At 45.8% G+C, this 23,455-nt stretch overlaps 1 protein-coding gene across 5 annotated transcripts in view; it reads right to left on the bottom strand.

Moving 5' to 3' along the window:
* EFR3A (EFR3 homolog A) overlaps nucleotides 1-23,455 on the bottom strand; it is a 1,108,455-nt gene that overhangs the window by 777,092 nt on the left and 307,908 nt on the right. For all 5 annotated transcript variants that reach the window (XM_086966224.1, XM_086966228.1, XM_086966225.1 and 2 more), the window contains one exon: nucleotides 9,210-9,286. In XM_086966224.1, the coding sequence (XP_086822350.1) occupies nucleotides 9,210-9,286 (77 nt within the window). The remainder of the gene's footprint in view (nucleotides 1-9,209; nucleotides 9,287-23,455) is intronic.

Raw genomic sequence — 23,455 nt, 5'->3', positions numbered from 1 at the left:
TCCTGGGTACCTGGTTGGCAGGAATCCAGAGCACACTCAGTCAAAGTACATCAGCAGTTAAGAAAAAAGTGGGGGCTTACCAGTGCAAGAAAGATGGCACTTTCTCACACACTTTAAGAATTCTTCTACTGTCTTTTGTTCCACCGTAGTGTACAAAGAGACTTATAGGGGTCCTCTAAAGGAGGACCCGAGGGATAAAGGAAAAGACCTCCTGGAACAGAATCCAAACTACTTGCATTTTTCAAGACTAGATGTAATTCAGCATTAGTGTTGGAGGAGGAAAGGACAATATCAGCCTTCAATTCACGATTTTCTGAGTGACCATGAGCTTCATCGGACAAGACAAAGGCATCAGAGTCATACAAAGACAATTGCTACATCCGGACAAATATCTGGGCCCTGGAGAGATTTTGAACCTAGGGTTTGCCAACAATGGTAGAGAGGTCCAAGCCTGGAATGGCAAGGAGGCATTGGAGTCAGTACTGCCAAAAACACAAAAGTGGGATTTACAACATCAGAGGGTTTGCAAATGCAAAAACCCTTTGTGTGTGAGGTCCTCTATTCCTGAAATCTTAGAGGGAGAGGTTTGATCTAGTTGCTGTAGGGAAGCTAAGGAATTCCATAGGTAAGACATTGAGAAGATCTCTGGACCCGTATGGATTAGTCCTAGAAAATTGGAATTGATGCCAGCATGCCTTCTGGCACCTAATATAGTTAGTTGTTGTTAGATCTAGGAGAGTTGTCACAGGTTTAGCCACTTGGTGCTGCCTAGCAATGCTAGAGAGCTATTGCTGGGGGAAACATTTCCTGATGGAGACTGGTTCGGGAAACCTATCCATGGGATGAGGTATCTGCAGAATATGTATATAAAATAAATTGATATATTTATTTTTAAAACAAAAAAAAGCAGCCATGCAAACGATAACTCCCAACCAAAATGCTTTGCTCATGACCTCAGAAATGGCATTAACATTCTCACAATTGACATGCCATATCATGTAACCATTAACATTGTCAATGAGATGACTATGGATACAGTATGATTTCTTTGTTGTCTAAGTGTTACTTAGTCAATTTAATTTACTTTCAGGCATTCTTATAAGCATTGCATTTAGTGTGCAAGCTATGGTGTGCATGTCTGCTGTATGATTTATGGATTGTGGAATCGTTGGCCAGACACTTTATCCAACACCTGTATGTGGACAAGACTCGCTCATGCTCCGCCCCTGCTCACAAACCATCCTTGCGCACAACAGAGGTTGCCATACGCAAAACAGGTTGACTGGCTAAAGACTAGGACCTATGGTCAATCCCAAGCATAGCCAACCCCTGCTGGCAATGGTTGCTTCCTATGTGCAGCTGACACTGAGCCAAATTCACAGATCCAGATACCCATCCCCTCCACAAGAGAATCCACAGGAACCAAGGAGCGTCAAGATCCACGAATAGCTACACAAATAGCGTGAAAAACACCACTTTATTAAAAATATACTTTTAAAGATTTAGCTATGGATGTCCCTTAGAGGCTCTTGCACATGGATATGGGGATAGGAGTATGCTCAGCAGCGTCCCCTTCTACACTGTTTTTCTATCCTGATGTGGTGCTCAGTCCACAGAGTAGGGCAATGGTAGCCACAAAATATTTTTTTTCTGTAAAAGCCAGCAAATCACAGTACACAGATTTGCAGATATAGCTCTGGAATTCGCATATTCATAATGTGCGACGGGATAAACATCTGCCTTGTACAATAGAATTGATATTTTTTTTTCTTCTAATGGATTCAAGGAAGATCTGCAAATTAACAGACAAGATATTGCTACAATGTAACCCTTAGAAACCTAACACTTTTTGTCACACCAATTTCTCTCGAACTGAGCGGATTTACATCAATCCAAACAAAGGCTCAACCCCACCTCCGAGTAGAGTTCTAGTTTCATGCCAAGTTTGGTGTAATTCCTATGATTAACTACCTCTACAAAATAAACCAGGGACATAAATGCAATGCAAGTATTTCAAAATCTATTGAATTGACTCACGGTAAAGAAAAACCAAGGCAGTCAGGTGAGTAAAGTGCTTGTTTCATGCCACGTTCGGTGAAAATCTGTTTAGCAGTGTTTGCTGTAGTGAAGAGCAAAGTTTCCGATGCAAGTTAATACTAAAAATACACATTTTTGACCCCACCGATTTATGCAAAAACTGACAAGCTAAAACGCAGGTATCAATGGAATTTGACTGGAACAAATTGAGAAGATTTGTCAAACTGTTAGTTATCAGCAAGATAAGTAAATATTCAACTGATTTGACTTTGCCCACCCCCGTTGACAGATTTAGAAGAAACTCAACTTACAAATACCTAAAAAAAAAAGCTCAATGTTTGCCACAAACACTTCAGCCCTGTTCCCTATTAAGCTCTTCATTTAACTGGAGCCCCCTTTGACTCTTTTGCATGAACATAAATTGTTTAAGTTATACATGCTAGGTGTCTGCTACATTGTGTGCATATTTGTCAAACAAAGCTAAAACCACAAGCAAATTATAACCCAAGGAGGTAGCTTTATAACCAACCTTTTGAAGCCTACCAGAAAACGTTTTGTAAAAACTAACGAATACATTAACACCAATGCAAGCAAATGCACACCTCTTTGTTTTGGAGTTAAAGCTGAAACTCCTTGTTCCCCCATGACCATTAAATTCCCACCCTTGGGCATCTCTGAAGGAAACTTTCGCCCCCCCTTTTTAATTAAATAAAAATAAAAACAATGGGAAGGCCATGGGGGATGGGGTCCCCGGGGCAAAAAGCAGCAAGGGAAGGGGGGCCACACAGCCCCCTCTCCTGAATAAAATAAAAAAAAATACATGAACCAGCAACTTGCCAGAGGTGCTGCCCATTTTCTCCACTACTCTGCAAACGCAGCACCTGGTGCGCTTTTGCTTAGGAGATAAAGTCCCCATTGCTGCGGAGGGTCCTTAGGAGCCAACTAGCCCACCAGGTACCTCCAGTAAGTTCCACACACTGGGATTTCTGAAAGGTGGTCGAAGGCCACGCCCCTTTTTACACCACCCTGCAAACGTGCCTCATGGCGCACTGCTGGTGGGGGGGATGAGGTCACCATGTGTCACAGTAAACTGTACAGACGGCCATTTAATTTCTAACATTCCAACAGTCAGCCAATCAGAACGCTCGTGGGAGCGTCTCGCTCCCATGAGATTGTAAAGGTAAACAGGAAAAATGGTCCTCTCGACCAATCATAATGCTTCATTTTTGATTTTGCGCTCTCACTGGACACCAGGAGACTGTCATGAGCCCAACGGCAAAAATCTCAAAAACTACTGAATGGATCTACACCAAATCACAAAAAGCGCAATCTGCGAATCCAGATTTAGCTTCCCTTCCGATATGGTGTAATGCCGTAAAGCAGTTTTTGCTACAACCTCTCTTGAATAAGTCTATGGATAATGTAACTGGATTTTACCCTTTGGGACCCCCCTTTTTTCTCAGACCCCACTTGACGGATCACCCCTAAACTTGGCAGAAAGGAGCAGAGGTGGATGAACTGTTTTAAAAAAGTTTTGTGAAGATTCATCAAACTGGGACAAAGTTATAAGCAACCCAAAAAACGCTGCAACGATGGAAAAGCAGACTTAACTGTAACTACCTAGTAATGACCTCTACTAGGATGGATGCATATACAAAATACATATACACATAAAATATATATATATATATATATATATATATATATATATATATATATATAGAGAGAGAGAGAGAGAGAGAGAGAGAGATAGATATATATATATATATATATATATATATATAGATATACATACACACATATACATACATAGACATAGATACACATATACATACATATACCGCAGAGGTCCCTTTACTTTACATTTTAGGGACAAGAAATGTAAGATCACAAAGACACTCATATGTAGAAGCGAATACTCAGTATATGTGTTGAGGTGCTGCTGTCAAAGCTTTATATTGGTACCACCATACTATGTGCACATCCGCGTATTTTGAAACATATCAGAGCCATCAAAAATAAGAATCAGACATATCCAGTGGCGAGACATTTCGAATTGACCCACAATAGTAACCTCAAAGATTTAGAATATTTTGTACTGGATCAGGTGCCAGTGAGGCCGAGGTGGCAATAGAGAAAGATATCTGAGGCAGCTTGAATCCAGATACATAATAAGGTTCAATTCAAGGATTCCGAATTGTCTCAACACTGAGGAAGATAAGCATATGCATCTATAAAATAATTCTTACATTCTACTTTATGATAACTATAAAAACAATGTGTTTGAATAAGATGCAAGACTCCATCTGTGTATAATCTGCATATCTCCTTCTAGATCCATCCGATGATTTTTATATGCAAGATTTTAAAATACGGGCTTTTTTTGTATTAGTTTCTGCACATGAACTTTAGTAATAAGGATGTCTAGTTGAACACTACAAATTTGCAAGCTTTCTATCAGTACTGTTGATGCCATTTTGCACATTTTTTAATAACATTGTTGACGCTGCTAAATAAAGATATTGAGTAGTTTGGGAATGGAATAAATAAGATAAGGTTGGGAAATAGGCACTTGCCCCTAATTCCAATTCCTCAAATTTCTATGTTTAATTTTTTGAATTTTCAATAGTTTTAAAATGCATATTTACCCATTTATGAACTAAATCTATGAATGCTTTTTCATATGTGTATAAATATATGAATTTTTTATTAGCGCGCTATAAACAATATTAGAGCTATCCGATATTTACTGCGTAGGCACTTGTCAATTTATTCTTTTTTTGTGTATTAGCCTTTGACTGAAAGAATATGTACGGTTAACATAAGCATGTTTCACTTTTAACTTTATGAATGGCACTATCGCTTTAAATGTTTAAAAAAACAAGAGGCACGAACATGTATAAATAAATGTCTGATTCGGACTGCAATGGACAACGGTTTGACAAAGATCGCGGCTGCGATCAAAACAAGTGAGCCAGAACGTCCTGGTGTTTGTTGAATATGTATGTATGTATGTATGTATGTATGTATGTATGTATGTATGTATGTATGTATGTATGTATGTATGTATATATACAGTGATGTCATGAGTGATGTCACTGACCATGTCATGAGTGATGTAATATGTGACGTCATCAGCAGTGCATTACAGGCGCGCAAGTTATAGTGAGTCCAACTAACTATAACGTGGGAATTTCAATGGTTTTATGTCAGTAAAATTTCCAGCTAACTATAAATGGTGTGAAATCTATGGTTTTGTCAGTGAATTTAATAGGTTTTTTAAATGCTAATTCCTAACTATAACTGGTGTGAAACCTATGGTTTTTTCAGTGAATTTCAAAGGTTTTTTAAATGCTAATTCCTAACTATATAAGACCTGAAAGCCCACCAGGAATCTCCAGTATGAGCCAGGGGACTGCATTGAAGAGAGGTGTAATGAAGCCACAACCCTTTTTACACCTCTCTGCAACGCAGCCCCTGTGCATGTTTGAAGAGGGGGAACTAATTCCCCTTGCATACTGGGGGCCCCTGGGGGCCAATTAGCCCACCTGGAACCTCCAGTATCCACCAGGGGCTGCATTGCAGAGGTGTAATGAGACTATGCCCCTTGTTACACCTCTCTGCAACGCAGCCCACTGCCGCATTTGCAGAGGGGGAACTAATTCCCCTTGCATACTGGGGGTCCCTGGGGTCAACTGGTCCACCAGGAGCCTCCAGTATGCGCGAGGGAGCTGCATTGCAGAGAAGTGTAATGAGGCCACACCCTTGTTACACCTCTCTGCAATGCAGGCCACTGGCGCGTTTGTAGAGGGGGGACTAATTCCCCTTGCATACTGGGGGTCCCTGGATCATATCTGCCCAAACACCGATATTCCGAACGATTGTAAATTACTTTTACTACTCTCTACTACTCACTCTACTATTCACTCTACTACTCTCTACTACTCACTCTCTGCTACTCTCTCTACTGCTCTCTACTACTCTCTACTACTCACTCTCTACTCTCTATTACTCACTCTCTACTCTCTACCTCTCTACCTCTCTCTTCTTCTCTCTCTACTAATCTCTACCTCTCTACCGCTACCTCTCTACCTCTCTACCTCTACACCTCTACCTCTCTACCTCTCTACCTCTCTCTACACGCACACATATACACATATATGCATATATATATATGCATATGCATTTATATATATGTATGTGTATGTATAAAAAAAACAACAAAACATTTTTTTTTAAACAGCTACTTTTAAAACTTTCATTCTTTTTCCCCATGGTACGCTCCCCGGTACGCTTACCGGTGCGCGTACCGGTGCGCGTACCGGGCGCTCACCCCGCGAAAATCAAAACATTTTTTTATTTTTTTTTTGCTCCGCGGGGCCCTTTTATGGCCCCCACATCAAACCTAGGGGGTCAAGGGGGGTCTACTCTGCCCCCTTATGGTCATTTCCCTCTTTGTTTTGGCCACCTCTCGTGTCTCGATCCTACTGAGACACAAGATGGCGGCCGCTCCGGACTGTTTAGAATGTTTACAGACACCCCAGAGCCAATCAGCTTTCTGCGCGCAAGTCGCGGTAAGCGCCCGGTGCGCGTACCGGTGCGCGTACCGGAGCGCGGCTATAGATATATATATTTTTTTGAACCTTAATTACTCAAAATCCACTGGAGGACATATCTTGAGACATAGCAAAGGCACATCGGGCTACCAGTCCCTACAATTTTGCCAAGTTTGGTGGAAATCCATTCAGCCGTTCGGGCTAAAAGTGAAATCGACCGCCCTATGGAAATTAACATGGGGAAAACGCGTTTTGGGACCCCCCTTTTATCTCTGCCCCCGCTTGACGAATCCCCCCCAAACTTTCAGGGAAGGACCGGAACGCCGCGAGGCCATTTTGAGGAAAGTTTGAGGCAGATTCGTCAACCGGCGCCAAAGTTATCCCAAATAGAATTTTGAGATTTAACATTGAAAAAAATCCTAACTATAACTACCTACTGGCGACCGCCAGTAGGTAATATATATATATATATATATATAAGTAAAGGTTGGCCGAAATGCATTAGGAAGCTTGAATTTTAAATAAAAAGGACTACCGGAGCTTGGACTGCAATTACATTTTCTTTAAACCACCGCGATGTGTGCAGGTTATTCTTTCGCTCTAAGAGAGGCTGTGTTAAATATAATGAGGCATGGTCCTGACGCGGAGCTACGCACCGCTTGGAAAAGTGCGCCACAACTACCCATAAGGGGACCAAAAGGTGACAAATATTATTGGGTAGCGGCAGTGACCCTCCACTTTTTCAGGAAATATTGTTCTGGTACCTATTCTAATTGTGAAGAATTTACCGTTTAAAGTATCTAACTGAAGAACAAGTGAATGATCTTTTGCTAACACTATTTCGAGTGGATACGCTATCTAACTGCAGAATCCTCACCCTATGTCCTTGTTCTGTGAAGTGGATCCTGACCAACATATTAAGGTTCAAAGTTGGGTTTTGGCACGTTGTCGCCTACAATTTGTTCAAGTGCTCCATGTAAACCTGAAGAAGGATAAAGATTAAGATACTGATTTCAATGCTCCGTGGAGGCACTTATATGCGGTTCCAATTTGTGGCTCAATTAATCTCTTCCAGGGAGTACAGCAGGTCCACATAGCGCCAGCAGTCAGAGAACTATAGCACTGCTGAAGAATTTCCTGGAGTAAGTCAGACCGCTAGGGACATTCTAAAGGTGAGGAACCTGTGGTTGGAAATATCCATCTGTAATATATTTTAATACTATTTTCCTACCCCAAGAAAGCAAGTGTGGTCTAAAAAATACCATCACTATGAAGAGAAAAAAAAAACCTCAACCTGATAGAGAATATGGAGAGTAAGCGCTGGATATTTTTACCTTGCGGGAGTCAAATATGCATACATTTACAAGACCTTAACATACTTCTTGCAAAAGAAATCAAGTTCTGTTTTGAGGCCGTATTCCTGTAAAAAGCAAAGAAAAAAGCTATATGGTAGGGGCGGGGGCACAAATACGTTGGTTATGGAGTTCAGCGAGTAAAGAAGTGGAGGATATGACAGAAATATTTAACTTTATTTGAAATACTACAGTTTCAAATACTACAGTTTGACTGATGCCAGAAAAAGCAGAACTAATGATAACCTTGCATTTACTCTGCTTGACGAACTTGGACGCAACCCAATCTGAACGTAAGCGGTTATTATTATTTTTTTTAAATGCATGTAGTATGGATTATTACAAAACTGGTGATTTAAAACAGAAAATTGCTGGTGAGAAGGATCCGTATTAGTTGAGCTCTAGCACAAGCTGTTCAATTGACCGGTATTCAATTGATCATCTACGAAATGGGGATTTTAATAACTGTCCCAAAAAGACCCAGCAGCAACTGCAAATCTAAACACCCAGGTATTACGTAAAAGACTTAAAATAGAAATTGGGTGATATTACTTTTAAAGACTTGTCCTGGCTTGTGGTGATACAGAAATGAAAGTTCAACTTTCTCTGCAAGGTCTACAAACTACGGGCAGTCATGGGCAAAATATTTTCAGACATTACTTGCTAACTATACATCTAGGTAAAACCTTAAGGACGCAAACCTGCTCACATGCCACATTCACACAAAAAGCCTGTAGTGGTAGGATTATCATGATATGGGAGTGCAGCTTTGGAAAAACTTGGGCCCAAATCTTATAAATCAAGTCAAGGTGGTTCCCATTCCACTCTAAAACTACAGCAACAGTTCCAATTCCTCAGTGACACGACACCGACTACAGTTCAACACTCACCAATGATAAAGTGTGAAGGCTTTGCACAGGATCTTGGTTCTGTGCTCCTTTGGAGATTCACATTGCTAAGGAAGGTTCAGTGCTTTAATGGGCCACTACTGTCGCGTAATGACAACCTGCACTTCTTTAATTTGAAAGGGGGGGGTACCTGCACTTCTCAGCAGAGGTCAAATAGTGTTAATGGGAGAGGGCCGGCATTTCTCAGTAGCAAACAAGTGCGATGGTATAGTAGGTGCCTAAATTCTATATTTCCATTTCAACCAAAATTTCTATATTTCCATTTCAGCCTGCACATTGACAGCTGTTAGAAGGCAGCAGTGAAATCAACACATAAACGATACATAAATATTTAAATGGAAGACATTTGAACTCACTTTTGGATCTTCTGGGTAGATGTTGTCCACTAAACGTTTGTAACGAGGGCGCAAAGCACCACAGCAGCCACACACTCCTATAAAATTCAAATTAAAAAAGAGATGGTTAGTAATACAATATTTGTCAACGCTGTTCAAAGACTTCTTTTGCAGGAAATTGCACTTCTAAGGGACAGCAGTACAGAAAGCAGTCTTCTGCGAAATAGGAGATTTTTTGTCATTGTGACCAAGAGCACAGAACAAATGAACTTTCATTTGTATGTGCATATGTTTGCAATAAAATATTGAAGGTAGCCGTTAGATTCAAAAGGGATCAATCAGACTTTATACCCCTTGTGATAAAAGGCACTTACAGCTCATTCTGCTGCGAGTCAGCCCTAAATGGCAATTCATAAGACCAGTAAAGTATGGAAAATAGGCTGCTCTTCTTTCCTACAATGCTAACAAACAGGCCCTGCAATGAAGGACATTTTAACAATAAACACATTAGGTAGCAGCACGTATGTGCTCCTCTCAAATTAGACCAAATCCGTTCTAGTTCAAAGGCATTTAAAATGTAACTTATCAAACCAGAAGTCGGAATGTAATAGAAGCAAACTTTACATCGAGAGATAAGAGCCAGTGCTACAGCACTCGAAAACGAAGGCACGTAAGCTGAGCCTCGAGGACTCTTGAATTCCTGAAGCTTTGCAGTTCCTCGCCCCACCAGGCATTAATTCATAAATAGGCCTTTCCTTGCAAAAAGGTATGGGTGGGCACGTGGAACTGTAATAAAGTACTAAAGCTGTTGGCAATGAAACCTAAAGTTTTTGGTTCTTAATTGCGACTTTTACACAGGTCCATACAAAAACATTTTGATGGGAAACCGTCTCTACAACGAGGATTTTACCAAGTTGTACCTATACCATGCATGTTTTTAGAACGCATATGCTTTTACAATGTTCTCGGAGAACCCAAGGTACACAGAGCCAACAACTGAGCGGTACCATACAATTGTGTTTCATTGTGAACAAGTACAGACCAATTTATATGGTGAAATATGTAGAGTGAAAAAATGGGTATTAAGGAAACCTATGTATTTTTGAAATGGTCACAAGATGTGGAGTTCAGAAACAGAGGTTATTTGTACATCTCTGAATTTGTGAGTACCCGTACTAGCACACGATTTAGAGGGTTATTTTTCAAAATGTCTTCTTTCATACGCACTGGGTTATATTTGTTAGGCACAAATGCAGCAAAATCAAATTGGTAATAACAAATGTTCTACTATTCTATGCTCCCACATGTCTTCTGGTAAAAATGGTACCTCATTGTGTGGGTAGGCCTAGTGTGTGCAGGAAGAATGGGCCCAAAACGCAATACGGACGCATCCTATTGTTCAACAGAAAACTGGCCTTTTTAAAAAAAAAATATATAAGATGGTTAGATGTAGATTTTGGGCCCTAGCTCAGCTGGCACCAAGGGAAGCGTAGCACACGTGCACATTTTTGAAAAGTAGATATCCATGTTCTCACCAGTTTTGTTTCCCAGAAGCCCTTGCAAAACTCAAACTTTGACTAAAAACATTTTTCTCACATCCACTGCAAACGCACAAGGTACAACAGGAGGTGCCGATCAGCAAGGCCACTCCAATTGCATGGTCTGGGCCCAGCACGGCTAAGAAAATCCAGCCGCACAGAATTCTGCGGGAACTACCAATTGGGGAAACAATAAGCATGGCCGCCTCCTATCACATTTCACCGCAGATGCCAGTTGGTGCGTTGCTCATAAACGTTCTGACACCACAGATTAATGCTTCAGCCGGAGGAGCCTTGCTAGGGGTGTCCATCTTGCAGTCAGGCTATCTTGCATCCCCAACTAAAAATTGTACCCAGAATCCCTTGCAAACCTCAAATGTCCCCAAAAAAAACATGTTTTGCACATTTCTGTCAAGCAGAGTTCTGGAATTTGCAGGGAGACATCATTTCTACCACCCAGAGTTCTCACTTATTCCCCAATAAGAACGGTACCTTGTGGGGGTGTGCCACAAGACTACGACAAAAAATGGCCCAAAAGTGCTACATTGAGAGATAAGAAGAAATGCGTTACTTACCTGTAACAGCAGTTATCCAGTATTGGTGTCTTTCATAGATTCACATGCCTGAATCATTCCCCGTCGCCGAGACGGGAGCCTCCGGTACATAAAAAAGTAATGTCCTAAGGACATACATAGAGAATATAGGCCGAAGGCCTCCCCTTTTGGGGCCTTTCCACGTCCTTATGTAAAAAGGACCGAATTCTCATCGTTAGCCAATCAGCTCCGACCTCCCTCTAGAACCTTCCCGGGAGGAGCCTCAGTCCCTCAGATTTTCGTACGCACCCAGCTAGGGTGTCGCAATGTCGACATAGAGGTACGTGAGTCCTTACCGGGGAGGCGGGAGGGTTGCATGTGAATCTATGAAAGACACCAATACTGGATAACTGCTGTTACAGGTAAGTAACGCATTTCTTATCCAGTATTTGGGTGTCTTTCATAGATTCACATGCCTGAATCAGAGTAGTTAGCAGTTATACATGCATAGTGGTAAAGCACATTCCCACAACCAGCAGGCCTGCATAAATGACAGACAATGTGAGAGAAACATGGTACTATACAGTCATGCAGATAGCCGAGAAAACAAATACCATGAAGAATGTGCATACCTGGATGGCGGGACGAGGTAAGGCTCACCTTATTGGAAGAGATGGCGCAGCACCGCTTGTCCCACTGCAGCGTCCTTCTGCAGTTCGATGTCCAGGCAGTAGTGCTTGGAAAAGGTGTGCGGGGACTTCCATGTCGCCGCTCGGCAGATGTCCAGGATCGTCACTCCAGCGAAAAGCGCCGCTGACGTTGACATCGCTCTGGTCGAGTGGGCAGCCACTCGGTCTGTCAAAGGCCGTCCGGCCTGATCATGGCAGAAAGCAATTGCTGAAGAAATCCAGCGGGAGATGCTCTGTTTTGTCAAGGGCAACCCCATGCGCGGGTTGCTGTAGGCTACAAAGAGTTGAGAAGACTTCCTGATGTCTTTGGTCCTGTCCAAGTAGAATTTGAGACATCGTTTAAGGTCCAAAGAATGCAGCGCCCTTTCTGCTGCTGTAGAAGGGTCCGCAAAGAACGACTTGAGGACAATTGGTTCGTTCAGATGAAAGTCTGACGGCACCTTAGGAATGAATTTAGGGTTGGGCCTGAGTACCACTCGGTCGTGCCTGAATTGGAGGTACGGTTCCTGAATAGACAGCGCCTGAAGTTCGCTGACCCGTCTGGCTGACGTCAGGGCTAGCAGGAGAGCCGTTTTCCAGGAAAGATGCTTGAGCGAGGCCCGGTGTATGGGCTCGAATGGGTGTTTCATGAGTTGGTTGAGCACCAAGTTCAACTGCCAGGTTGGAGGGACCTTCCGAGGTCTCGGAAAGGATCTGTAGAGCCCTTTCAGAAATTGCTTAATCAGTCGACTGGACCAGAGGGAGGGTCCTGATGGGGTCCTGGTGAACCTAGAAATCGCAGCCAGATGAACCTTAATGGAGGCGTGAGCCAGCCCCGATTGAGCCAGGTGTAGGAGGTACGGTAGCAGCTGTACTGGGGTGACCCGGAGGGGGTGTAAGCCTTGTTCCGAACACCACACGCAGAACCTCTTCCACTTCAGCGAGTAGGTCTTGTTCGTGCTGCCCGCCCTCGCTTTGGCCAGTACTGCCCTGCAGTCCTGCGGGATATCTAGGTCTCCGAACTCTCTGTGCTCAGGAGCCAGGCCGATAAGTTGAGCGAACGGAGGTTCGGGTGGTGTACCTGGCCTCCGGACATTGTCAAGAGGTTCGGGTGTTGTCGCAGGTGAATCGGGGGCCTGATGGACAGGCGAAGCAGGTCCGAGAACCAATGTTGTCTCGGCCAGTACGGAGCAATCAGTATCAGGGTGCACGGTTCCGTCCTCATCTTCCGGAGGAGCCTCGGTATCATCGGGAACGGAGGAAAAGCGTACGCAAACACGCTGGACCAGCCGATGGAAAAAGCATTTCCCAGCGACCCCCGTTGGGGATGCCAGCTTGCGTAGCTTCGGCATTTGGCGTTCCCTGCCGTCGCGAAGAGATCGATCCTCGGGGTGCCCCATTGTGAGAAGACGTGTGCCACCGTGTCGTCGTTGAGCTCCCATTCGTGGGAGAGAGAGGTCTGTCTGCTGAGGGCGTCTGCGATAGTGTTGTCCTTCCCTGGAACGTACTCCGCTTTGAGGGAGAGGCCGTGCGCCACCAACCAGTTCCAGATTTTTTGCGATTCTCGTGAGAGAGAGAGAGATCGCGTTCCCCCTTGTTTGTTCAGGTAGTGCATCGTCGTGGTGTTGTCTGTTTTGACGAGCACAGGGGAAGTGCCGATACGTGGCAGGAAGGCCTGCAGAGCCAGATACACTGCTCTCAGTTCCAGCAGGTTGATGTGTAGTTGTTTCTCCTGATCGTCCCATTTGCCGCTGACTCGAAGGTCCAACAGTACTGCGCCCCAGCCTTCCAGTGAGGCATCGGTCGTGATGACCAGTGGTGCCGGCGGCAGGAGGAACTGCAAGCCGGCCGTCAGGTGTGTCCGGTTTCTCCACCACAGAAGGGCCTTTATGATGGCCGGTGTGATTGTGATAATGTCTTCGAAGGAGCCGGAACTCTGTTTCCATTGTCTCGCCAACGCCTCCTGCAGGGGGCGCATGCGGAGCCTGCAGTGTGGTACGAGGAGAATGCATGAAGACATCATCCCTAGCAAGGAGGTGAATGTCCGGACCTTGATGCGAGGCTTCTTGGCCACCGCCGCGGCCAGAGACAGTATTTTGCTGATCCTGTCCTCTGAGGGGAAAGCCTTCGCGCGCTTCGTGTCCAGGGTAGCCCCTAGGAAGGTGATCCTCGTTGATGGAGTAGTGCATGATTTTTTGAGGTTGATTGTCAGACCCAGCTGTTGGAAAAGAGCGCTGCAGGCGGTGAAGGAAGCCAGCGCGTCCTCCGGGGAAGGTGCCTTCACCAGCCAGTCGTCCAGGTAGGGGAACACCTGGTGACCCCTTTGTCGCAGGAAGGCTGCCACCGGCGCCAAGCACTTTGTGAAGATACGTGGCGCAGATTTGAGGCCGAATGGCAAGACCTTGAACTGGTAATGTCTGCCCGCTATTTCGAACCGTAGGTACTTCCTGTGCCTGACGAGGATGGGGATATGGTAGTAGGCGTCCTGTAAGTCCAGGGAGACCATCGAGTCTCCTCTTTTCAGTGCTCCCAGGATCTCCTGGATTGAGACCATCCGGAAGGATTGAGTCCGCAGGAAGGCGTTGAGCGCCCGGAGGTCTAAGATCGGCCTCCACTTGTCCCCTTTCTGCTGGACTAGGAAGAAGTGGGAATAAAAACCCTTCCCCTTCTGGGACTTTGGGACTCTTTCGATGGCTCCTTTGACCAGCATGGCGGAGACTTCCCTGAGAAGGAGGTGCAGGTGTTTGTGAGCACGCTTCAGCGGGGGAGTGGTGGGAGGGGTGTTGACTAATTCGAGGGAATGTCCAAATTGAATAATTTGTAGTACCCACCGATCCGTAGTGATTTTTTGCCAATTTTGGAGGAAGTGGGTCAGCTTTCCCCCAATTCGAAAGGATTGAGACGGTGGTGGGACTGGCTGGAGTAAATGGTCACTGGCGGCCACCAGTGCCCTTCTTGGCGGATTTGCCTCTGAAGGATGACCTCCCATAGGACGATTGTCGGGACTGTTGTTTTTGCTGGGGCTGGTTCCTGTTGCCGTAGGAGTAAGACGACCGATTTGGTAGGAACCTCTGTAAGAGTATTGACCTCTGGAGCGGCCCCCCCGAAAGGATTGGTTCCGGGACTGGAGGGAGCCCAGAGCCCTCGCCGTATCCGTATCTTTCTTGATGGCCTGGAGTGCTTCGTCTATCTTCTCCCCGAAGAGGAATTGACCATCGAACGGCATATCCAGCACCTTAGATTGGACCTCCTGCCGAAAGGACGTTGCTTTGAGCCAGCCTTGGCGGCGGAGCACGGCAGCCCCGGCCAACTGGCGGAATCCCGTCATGGCTGCGTCGATGGCGCAGTCGATAATTTCTGCCGCGGAGTTTTGTCCTTCCGCTAGAAGAGCTTTCACCTCATCCTGGACCGCGTCTGGCAGACTTTGTAGATAGGGAGCTATGTCCTCCCATAGCTGGCGGTTGTAGCGGCCAAGGAGGGCGATGGAATTTGCCACCTTGATGGACATGGCGGATGTGGTAGAGAACCTCTTGCCTATGGTGTCCAGCTTCCTTCCGTCCTTGTCCGGGGGCGCGGACAGCGGCGAGGAGGGGTTGCGGGATTGTTTTTGGGCCGCCTGAGTGACAACCGAGTCCGGTTTGGGGTGGCCGGTCAGGCAGGCAGGTGCGGAGTTCGGGGCCTTATATTTTTTGTCTAGGCGCGGAACCACCGCAGGCACCGAGGCAGGCGTGAGCATCAGCTTCTTGCCCGGTTCCCATAGAAAGTCTATAAGAGGAATAGACTTGGTCGATTTCTGGGTGTGCTCCTTGAAATCATGGAGGAAGCATTCCGTTTCCGCGGATTCCACTGCCATGTGAAACCTCCTTGCAGCTCTGTCCACCAGTTTGTGGAAACCTCCCACGTCCGCCGCTTCAGAGTGGCGCGGTCGCGGGGATGCCGGGGTAGACGAATGGTGTGATGACGCAGCATCGGCATCGTCGTCTCTGTGGTCCGAGGCTACGTCTTGTACCTCGCCTTCCTCTAAGTCCGTCTCATCCTCCTCGCTTTCCGATGAGTCCTCCGCCTGAGTTTGCGGTCGGAGTTGGCTCAGAGGACGGGCCTGGGGAGCGGAAGGGTGCGAGGCCGATGGTTGCGCTTGGGTGACCGGTACCTGGGTACCGCTGTCGGCGTCCGGGAACCGTTGTTTATAGTCCTGCACCAGTGATTTCAAATCGTTGACCAGAGACAGTGGCAAACAGATCATCGGGGTGGTCACCGTGTCGACGTTCATGGAGCTGGCTTGATACATAACTTCGTCCCGGATCTCGTGGACGTCCTGGCGTTCTTCGTGAACCTCCTGTTCCTCGTCTGACTCCTCACTCTGGAGTGTTTCCTGTTCTTGCTCGGGTGCCAACTCCACCGGTGTGCGAACCGAGGGCGTTGGAGTCGAGTGAATAGAGACTTCGACCAATCTCGATTCTTTCCAAGATGGCGCCGGGGTCTCTTCCGACGACGTGCGAGAAGATGGCGCCCCCGCCGAGTGCGTTGTTGATTTGGGCACCTCCGTCAGGGTCAATGGTATCACCTTTTGCGGGGATAAGAGTTTCGCCGTGTCACTGATGGCAGGGCCTTGGACTTGAGATATCTTTGTCGAAGGTGTGCTTTTTGAACTTGACTTCGACGTTTTAGGTGACGAGCCTTCGGTATGAGGTGTTTTCGGCGAAGGCGTACCTGTAGATTTAGACCTCTTAGGTGACGAAGAGGCCGTCTTCGTACTGGCTGAAGGTTTCAGAGGAATGGTCGAGGAGACCGGTGCGCCTGAGGACGCAGTGGTGGTCGTCGTGGCCGTCGCGGAGGGCGATGAGGCCGTAGTGGTCGACACAGTGGTCGTGACTGAGGTGGTCCGCTTAGTAGATGGAGCGGGCTTCTTGAACCTCTGGCCATCCTTAACAGACACGGAGGAGGTGGTTGAGCGTGCCTCCGAAGGCTTTTTGTGCGCCTTCTTAGGAGGAGTGTCTGTCTCTCCAGGGGACTGCACCCTGGGTCTCTTCCTGGAGACCTTGGAGGTCGCGGAGACACTACCCTCGGAAGATTCCAGAGTGTCTCGGACCTTAAGCCTGTCGAGCCATTCGCGAAGGCGAGTTTCCCTTTCCTTAACCGTCTTCTTTGGGAAGGCTCTACACACCCTACACTTGTCAGTGACGTGGTCAGGGTACAGGCAATATAAGCACAGGTCGTGCTTGTCCTCCGCTTGAATCCGCTGCTTGCCGCAGGAGGAACAGGCCCTTAGAAGGGCTTTCTTCTGTGAGTCCGCCATGGACGACGCTTTCTTATTAGATTCCGACATGTAGTCGATGATAGGATAAAAATCCTTGAACTTCGGCGAAGTTTGAGACTTCGAATTTTGGAAAACCTGAAGAGCTCAGGTTGGAGACTCCCTAGCACAACGTGCGGTAGAAAAATCTGAGGGACTGAGGCTCCTCCCGGGAAGGTTCTAGAGGGAGGTCGGAGCTGATTGGCTAACGATGAGAATTCGGTCCTTTTTACATAAGGACGTGGAAAGGCCCCAAAAGGGGAGGCCTTCGGCCTATATTCTCTATGTATGTCCTTAGGACATTACTTTTTTATGTACCGGAGGCTCCCGTCTCGGCGACGGGGAATGATTCAGGCATGTGAATCTATGAAAGACACCCAAATACTGGATAAACTGGGGTAGCTGCAGTACTTGGGGCAGTGCTGTTTTTCCACTCATGCAAACCTAAGAACTACAGATATTTTTTATAACTATACAACCAGGGGATTCGAGGGTGGTGTGCCATGAGTGGATCTCAAGAGGTTTTGTTACACACAAGCTGAAGACTTGGCTCTTAAATAATCTCTTCTGGAAGGCAGCCATGGACCCACCTGTGAAAGTATTTGGATACCCTCAGGGGTGATTAGAGCACTATACAAATAGACATAACATAATATTTAGTCATCTGAGGTAAATATTAGATTGGATTGAGAGCTTGCTATTTCGGGCTCCTATTAATTTTGAAGTAGGGTAGCTACCTAGTATAATATAACTTACAGCATATAGAAAAGCCATAGGGAGGTAGTGCTCCCGTCGGCCGACGGCAGCACGCAATGGGTTAATGTTACCCATAAGACGACAGGCCAGACAATGCCGATTATGCGCCTGGTGGCCCCTAGATGTACCCTTAAAAGACTTGTTCTGGTAGCAAATTACTTATTATTTAGACACAAATAAGGGAACAGTAGTCCCCACTACCATACTCTGGGAGGCATTAAAGGTGCTACTGATGGGGCAGACAGTCCCCTACAAGACAGCAGCCAGACGCCAAAGACACAGAGAAATAACAGGTCTAGAAAGTGATATATTCAGGAGACGTGGTGTCCCCAGTTAACCACAAAAGGCCAAATATAGCGACGAAGAGGATGGGGCACTGACAGAAGCTGTGAGAGACTGTTTCTTAGCTATTACGAGGGCACAGTATAAGATATACAAAGTTGGAGAAAAGATTGGGCAACTACTACATTGGCTAGCAAATAGGGAGCAAGATTCTGTGGCTGGTCCCAAGCATTACCACTATCATAAGTCAAATATTCACAGCTCCTCATCAATTAGAGCAAATATTTGCATCCTAGTGCACAAGCTTTTATGCAGAGCAACCTCAGACAATGGCTGAGCTGGCCCATCCGAGCGTCGAATACCTGATTGTGCCCAGACTCTTAGGCACTCACAGACAGGGCTTGGAGGAACCATGAACTTATGAAGAAATTGTGAAAGCTATGCAAAAGTTACAATCGGAGGAAACCCCTGGATCTAATGGAGAACCACTCAAAAGTTTTAAGAAAAACTTGTCACACTTGGTTGTGCCATTACTTGACATGTACAATAAAACCCTGGTGTGTGTGGGATGCTGCTGCATGATCTGCGAAGGGCCACAATCAGAGTAATACTGAGCCACAGAAGCCACTAGATATGTGTGGGTGGTATAGGCCCATGTCCCTACTTAAAGTAGAGACCAAGATCCTGGCAAAGGTTTCAGCAAACAAGCTGGTGAAGATTATCAGGACCTTGGTACATCTAAACCAGAATAGTTTATGCTGGAGCGCAGCATTCACCACTGCCTGAGATGCATGAACAATGCTTTAGTGGAAATTGGGTCATTGGTTGAGGGGAGTGAAACACTACTCAGGCAGAAACCAAAATTCCTGTCAGGCTCAAGTCACCAGCAAACCCCACATTCACCTGTGCTTAATCTTCTGGCAGACTGGCACAAAGCAGTCAGGCTTAACTTGGAGGCAATATGTAAAGTGTTTACGCAGCACTTCAAACAGTACGAAGTAAAATCGCAACACAAGAAAAGCTCACACCAGTCTAGAAAATTAGAGTAACACTTCCTACATAAGCTGAGGACAAAATGACAAAAAATCCTATCAGTTGAACCAGAGATATTACATTTCAAAGAACTGAGTGAAAATATTGCCTAGAAGCACAAAGCACCAACTATAATTATCTAGACACGCTAAACTGTGACAAAGTCACAATTTCAGGCCAACCAAGATGGAGAGCGGGCTGGATACAGGGACCAAATTAGGCGCACTGAAAAAAGTGACTAACAAAAAACGGACTCGGCTGTTCCGGAGAAAGAAGAAGGGTACGGTCAATAAAGGAGAAAGAAAGAAAGGGTAGTGCTCTGTGGAGGGCTACCCTGGGTATCCACTTTGTTGGAATTAATGGCCTCACACACTCTTGCGAGTGTCATGCTTCATCATTGGCGGTTGCTTCTCGTAGGGCAGGCGGTGCAATGCCCTACGGGCTCACCTCAAAGAGGGGCTCTTTATCGGAGATCTTTTTTCCAACAGCCTGTAGGTGAAGTGCAAGTGAGGGGCCAGGTAGAGAATGGATAGTGTAGGGGGGGGGATTTAAAATATAGCACGAGGTACCGGAGATCAATTTATTCTGGTGGTTCCCATGCTATATATTAAAAACAGTGGGTAGCCTATGATCGCCAGAAATTAGGATTCCGTATCACGATCTAGAACTACAATTCGTATCGTGAGGTCGACATGTTTCTCGCCTATGCAATTATGCTGCGATTCTTCAGGACCTAATAATATACATCTATCGCAAAGGAATGACCTAGAAAAGTGTCAACTAATAATACATTTAACTTCCTGTTGTACTACCTGAATTGGACTGCTCTTGCCTAGAGGAGACAAAAGAGAGAATTACCAAAATACAGAGACAACAGGTGCCCTTTATTGACCGTGAACACGCTGTGGTTTATGTGGAAAAAGGTGACTCTGTGGTAGTGACATATTGTGCACAGTGACCAGCTAGTGTTAACTATAATCACAATACCACATACCACAACATTCAAGAGTAAACATTTATAAAAACAGAATTTTTGACTAAAAATAGCAGCAGTTACTTCATAGTTCCTGATTCACAATCCTACACAGGGGTGCTCTGTTACTCACCTAAAGGTCAAGGAGTACAGGTGTCAACAGTACCCGGTAGGTGTGACTTCAAGGGGGAGAACCAAAAGGAGTTTAATGGCTATAAGGGAGACAAGTACACGTAAATTCGAACTGTCAGTGATCCTTAAATGCCTATTAAATTCAAGAGTGTTTAATAATGTGGTTCTCTGGGTGTCATAAGAAATGGGCGAGCGCGCGCCTCATGAATCATACTTTTCATGTTGGATCCAATCCTCTGCTAAACAGTACTAGGTGATCACAATCATATCGCCAAACATCGGGCGTCCGTTCATTCATTAGGAGGGTTCGCAGTATTGTGCAACCTATGTGGTGACCTGTGTGGTAACAGCTATGGATCTAAAATGGAGCAAAATACAATACACAGGGGGGGTTTTCAATTAATTCATTAGGCTCTCAGTGCCTAGTCAAAAGTCATGTATTGAAGCTAAATAGCGGCATGTAGATCGACATACAGTGAGGTCTTGTGCACCCTACAGTAGCTCGCGGCGACTGTGCCCAGCCCCCATATTAGCAGGTCTGCTTCGTTTATTTTACACACCCCAAGCGCTCTCAAAATAGCAAACCAGCCATGATTATGTCTCGCTTGTATCGGCGTCACCACTCTAATATCATACTGTGGAGGAGGTTCATTGATGATATCCTCATACTCTGGACAGGGACATCACACTTGTACCTGGAGTTCTTCGCTTGGTTGAACACCTTGAATGAGTTCCTTACCTTCACGATCACTGCCTCTCACTCCAGGATAGCATTCCTGGACCTTACCATCAGACTGGAAGGGGGGAGGATCAATACCACAATGTATCGGAAGCCCACGGACCGAAACAGTCTATTACTCTTCTCAAGTCACCACCCTAGAGCCTTAAGACTGAACCTCCCTTTCGGCCAGTTTTTGCGGGTTAGGCGCAACTGCACCAACCTCACAGATTACAGAAACGAGTCTAGCATTCTTTCTCGAAATCTGAAAGATAGAGGCTACCCCACTAGGGAGATCTACAAGGCACGGAAACGGGCACAGAACAATCAAAGGTCATTCCTTTGCGATAGATGTATATTATTAGGTCCTGAAGAATCGCAGCATAATTGCATAGGCGAGAAACATGTCGACCTCACGATACGAATTGTAGTTCTAGATCGTGATACGGAATCCTAATTTCTGGGGATCATAGGCTACCCACTGTTTTTAATATATAGCATGGGAACCACCAGAATAAATTGATCTCCGGTACCTCGTGCTACATTTTAAATCACCCCCCTACACTATCCATTCTCTCCCTGGCCCCTCACTTGCACTTCACCTACAGGCTGTTGGAAAAAAGATCTTTGAGGTGAGCCCGTAGGGCATTGCACCGCCTGCCCTACGAGGAGCAACCGCCAATGATGAAGCATGACACTCGCAAGAGTGTGTGAGGCCATTAATTCCAACAAAGTGGATACCCAGGATAGCCCTCCACAGAGCACTACCCTTTCTTTCTCTCTCCTTTATTGACCGTACCCTTCTTCTTTCTCAGGAACAGCCGAGTCCGTTTTTTGTTAGTCATTGTTCTTTGGGGCTCTGACTCTGGCTGGACCTTCCATTCCTCCCTCCAGGAGTGGTAATCGGAGCCTTAGGATCAACACTTGATCCGTCTTCACCCCTCCCTTGCTATATACCATGCACGGCTAACAACCGTGGGGATCTAATCTCTAGGTGGGTAAGTGTTGTTCTATCCCCCATATCTTTTTGAGTCCCTGGCTACTATCCCACGGACCGGGTTGATATACTTTTTAGTATTATCACCCACCTTTGTGTCATTATTTCTTCATTTCACCAATAACTCCTCACCACTTCAACATGGATGGACAAGGACTCAGTTTTGGTGATGATGACGCAGCAGCTATTCATAGACTCCCGTCCATGTTGGGCATAGACATAGAAACCGCGACAGGGAGTAACTCCTCGGACTGGAAATCACTCTCTGATATGAAAAGAGAGTGGGTTAGAATCACTCTACATGGAGCACTCATGGCCGAGTACTTTAAGGCGAAAATAGCACCAAACGGCCTTATTGTTAAAAATTTCCCCAGGATTTTCTGGGAGGACGGCCAGTTTAAGATAGAATGGTCCCTCATTTCATGGAAGTGTACGCATGACCTACTTATTCTCCTGGTTAACACGGCCAAACGTTTGGCAGATGAGCTCTTAATTAAAATTCAGGCAGCAGAAATTGCCCTAAAAAACACTGGACAGAATACTGGTTTTAAGACTAAGCTAGCAGAGCTCAACAAAGAAATCACAGAACAGAAGGATTTCTTAATGAAACAGAAAGTGGCAAAATTACAAAAGGATATTGACCGTTTCTCCAAAGAGAAAGCATATCCCTATCTTAAGGATGACTTTGTTCCACCAGGGACAGGATATCTCTCCGACTCAAGCACCACCTCATCTAGACGAGGCTCTAATAGTGACAACAACTCGAGCGGAGATGAGTGGCAGCCTGGACCCCAAAGAGGCAATAGAGGAGGAAAACGGGGGCAGTCCTTCTATCAACATCCCCCCTATCAGGGACCTCCGATGTGGCAATTTCCACATTTTCAACATCCCATGACCCCCTTTGTACCCCAGTACCCCCCTCAGTTTGCCCCACATAGCATGAATCAGAAGCCTTTTTTAGACAGAGGTTGGGGCAGAGGGCGCGGGCGAGGAAACGCTTCAGACAAGAGGGTGCAGTGGTAGGACACACAAACTCTAGGGATGGAAACCAGGAGCAGGACAGGAAGGAAGTGAGTTTGGTTGTGAATCTATCATCACGCCAACTCACAACACCAGAAGATAAAGTCCTCCAGAAAGGATTGGGCTTTGTACCGACCCCTCGAATAGACAACTTCGAATTAAACTGCGAAATCCAGAAATTCTTCAGGAAGGTCAGATTAAAAGCCTTCTTTGATGGTAGACCCGGTGAAGTACGTACTGACTCAGGTCTCCATAACCCATCAACTTTTACGCCACACAGTGGGATGGTACCTAGCGAAGTTCTGACATATGAACAGGCTGTGCT

This window comes from Lissotriton vulgaris, chromosome 4_1 (genome assembly GCF_964263255.1).
Source record: "Lissotriton vulgaris chromosome 4_1, aLisVul1.2, whole genome shotgun sequence".
Classification (NCBI taxonomy): Eukaryota; Metazoa; Chordata; class Amphibia; order Caudata; family Salamandridae; genus Lissotriton; species Lissotriton vulgaris.
This window is presented reverse-complemented; position numbering and strand designations above follow the sequence as displayed.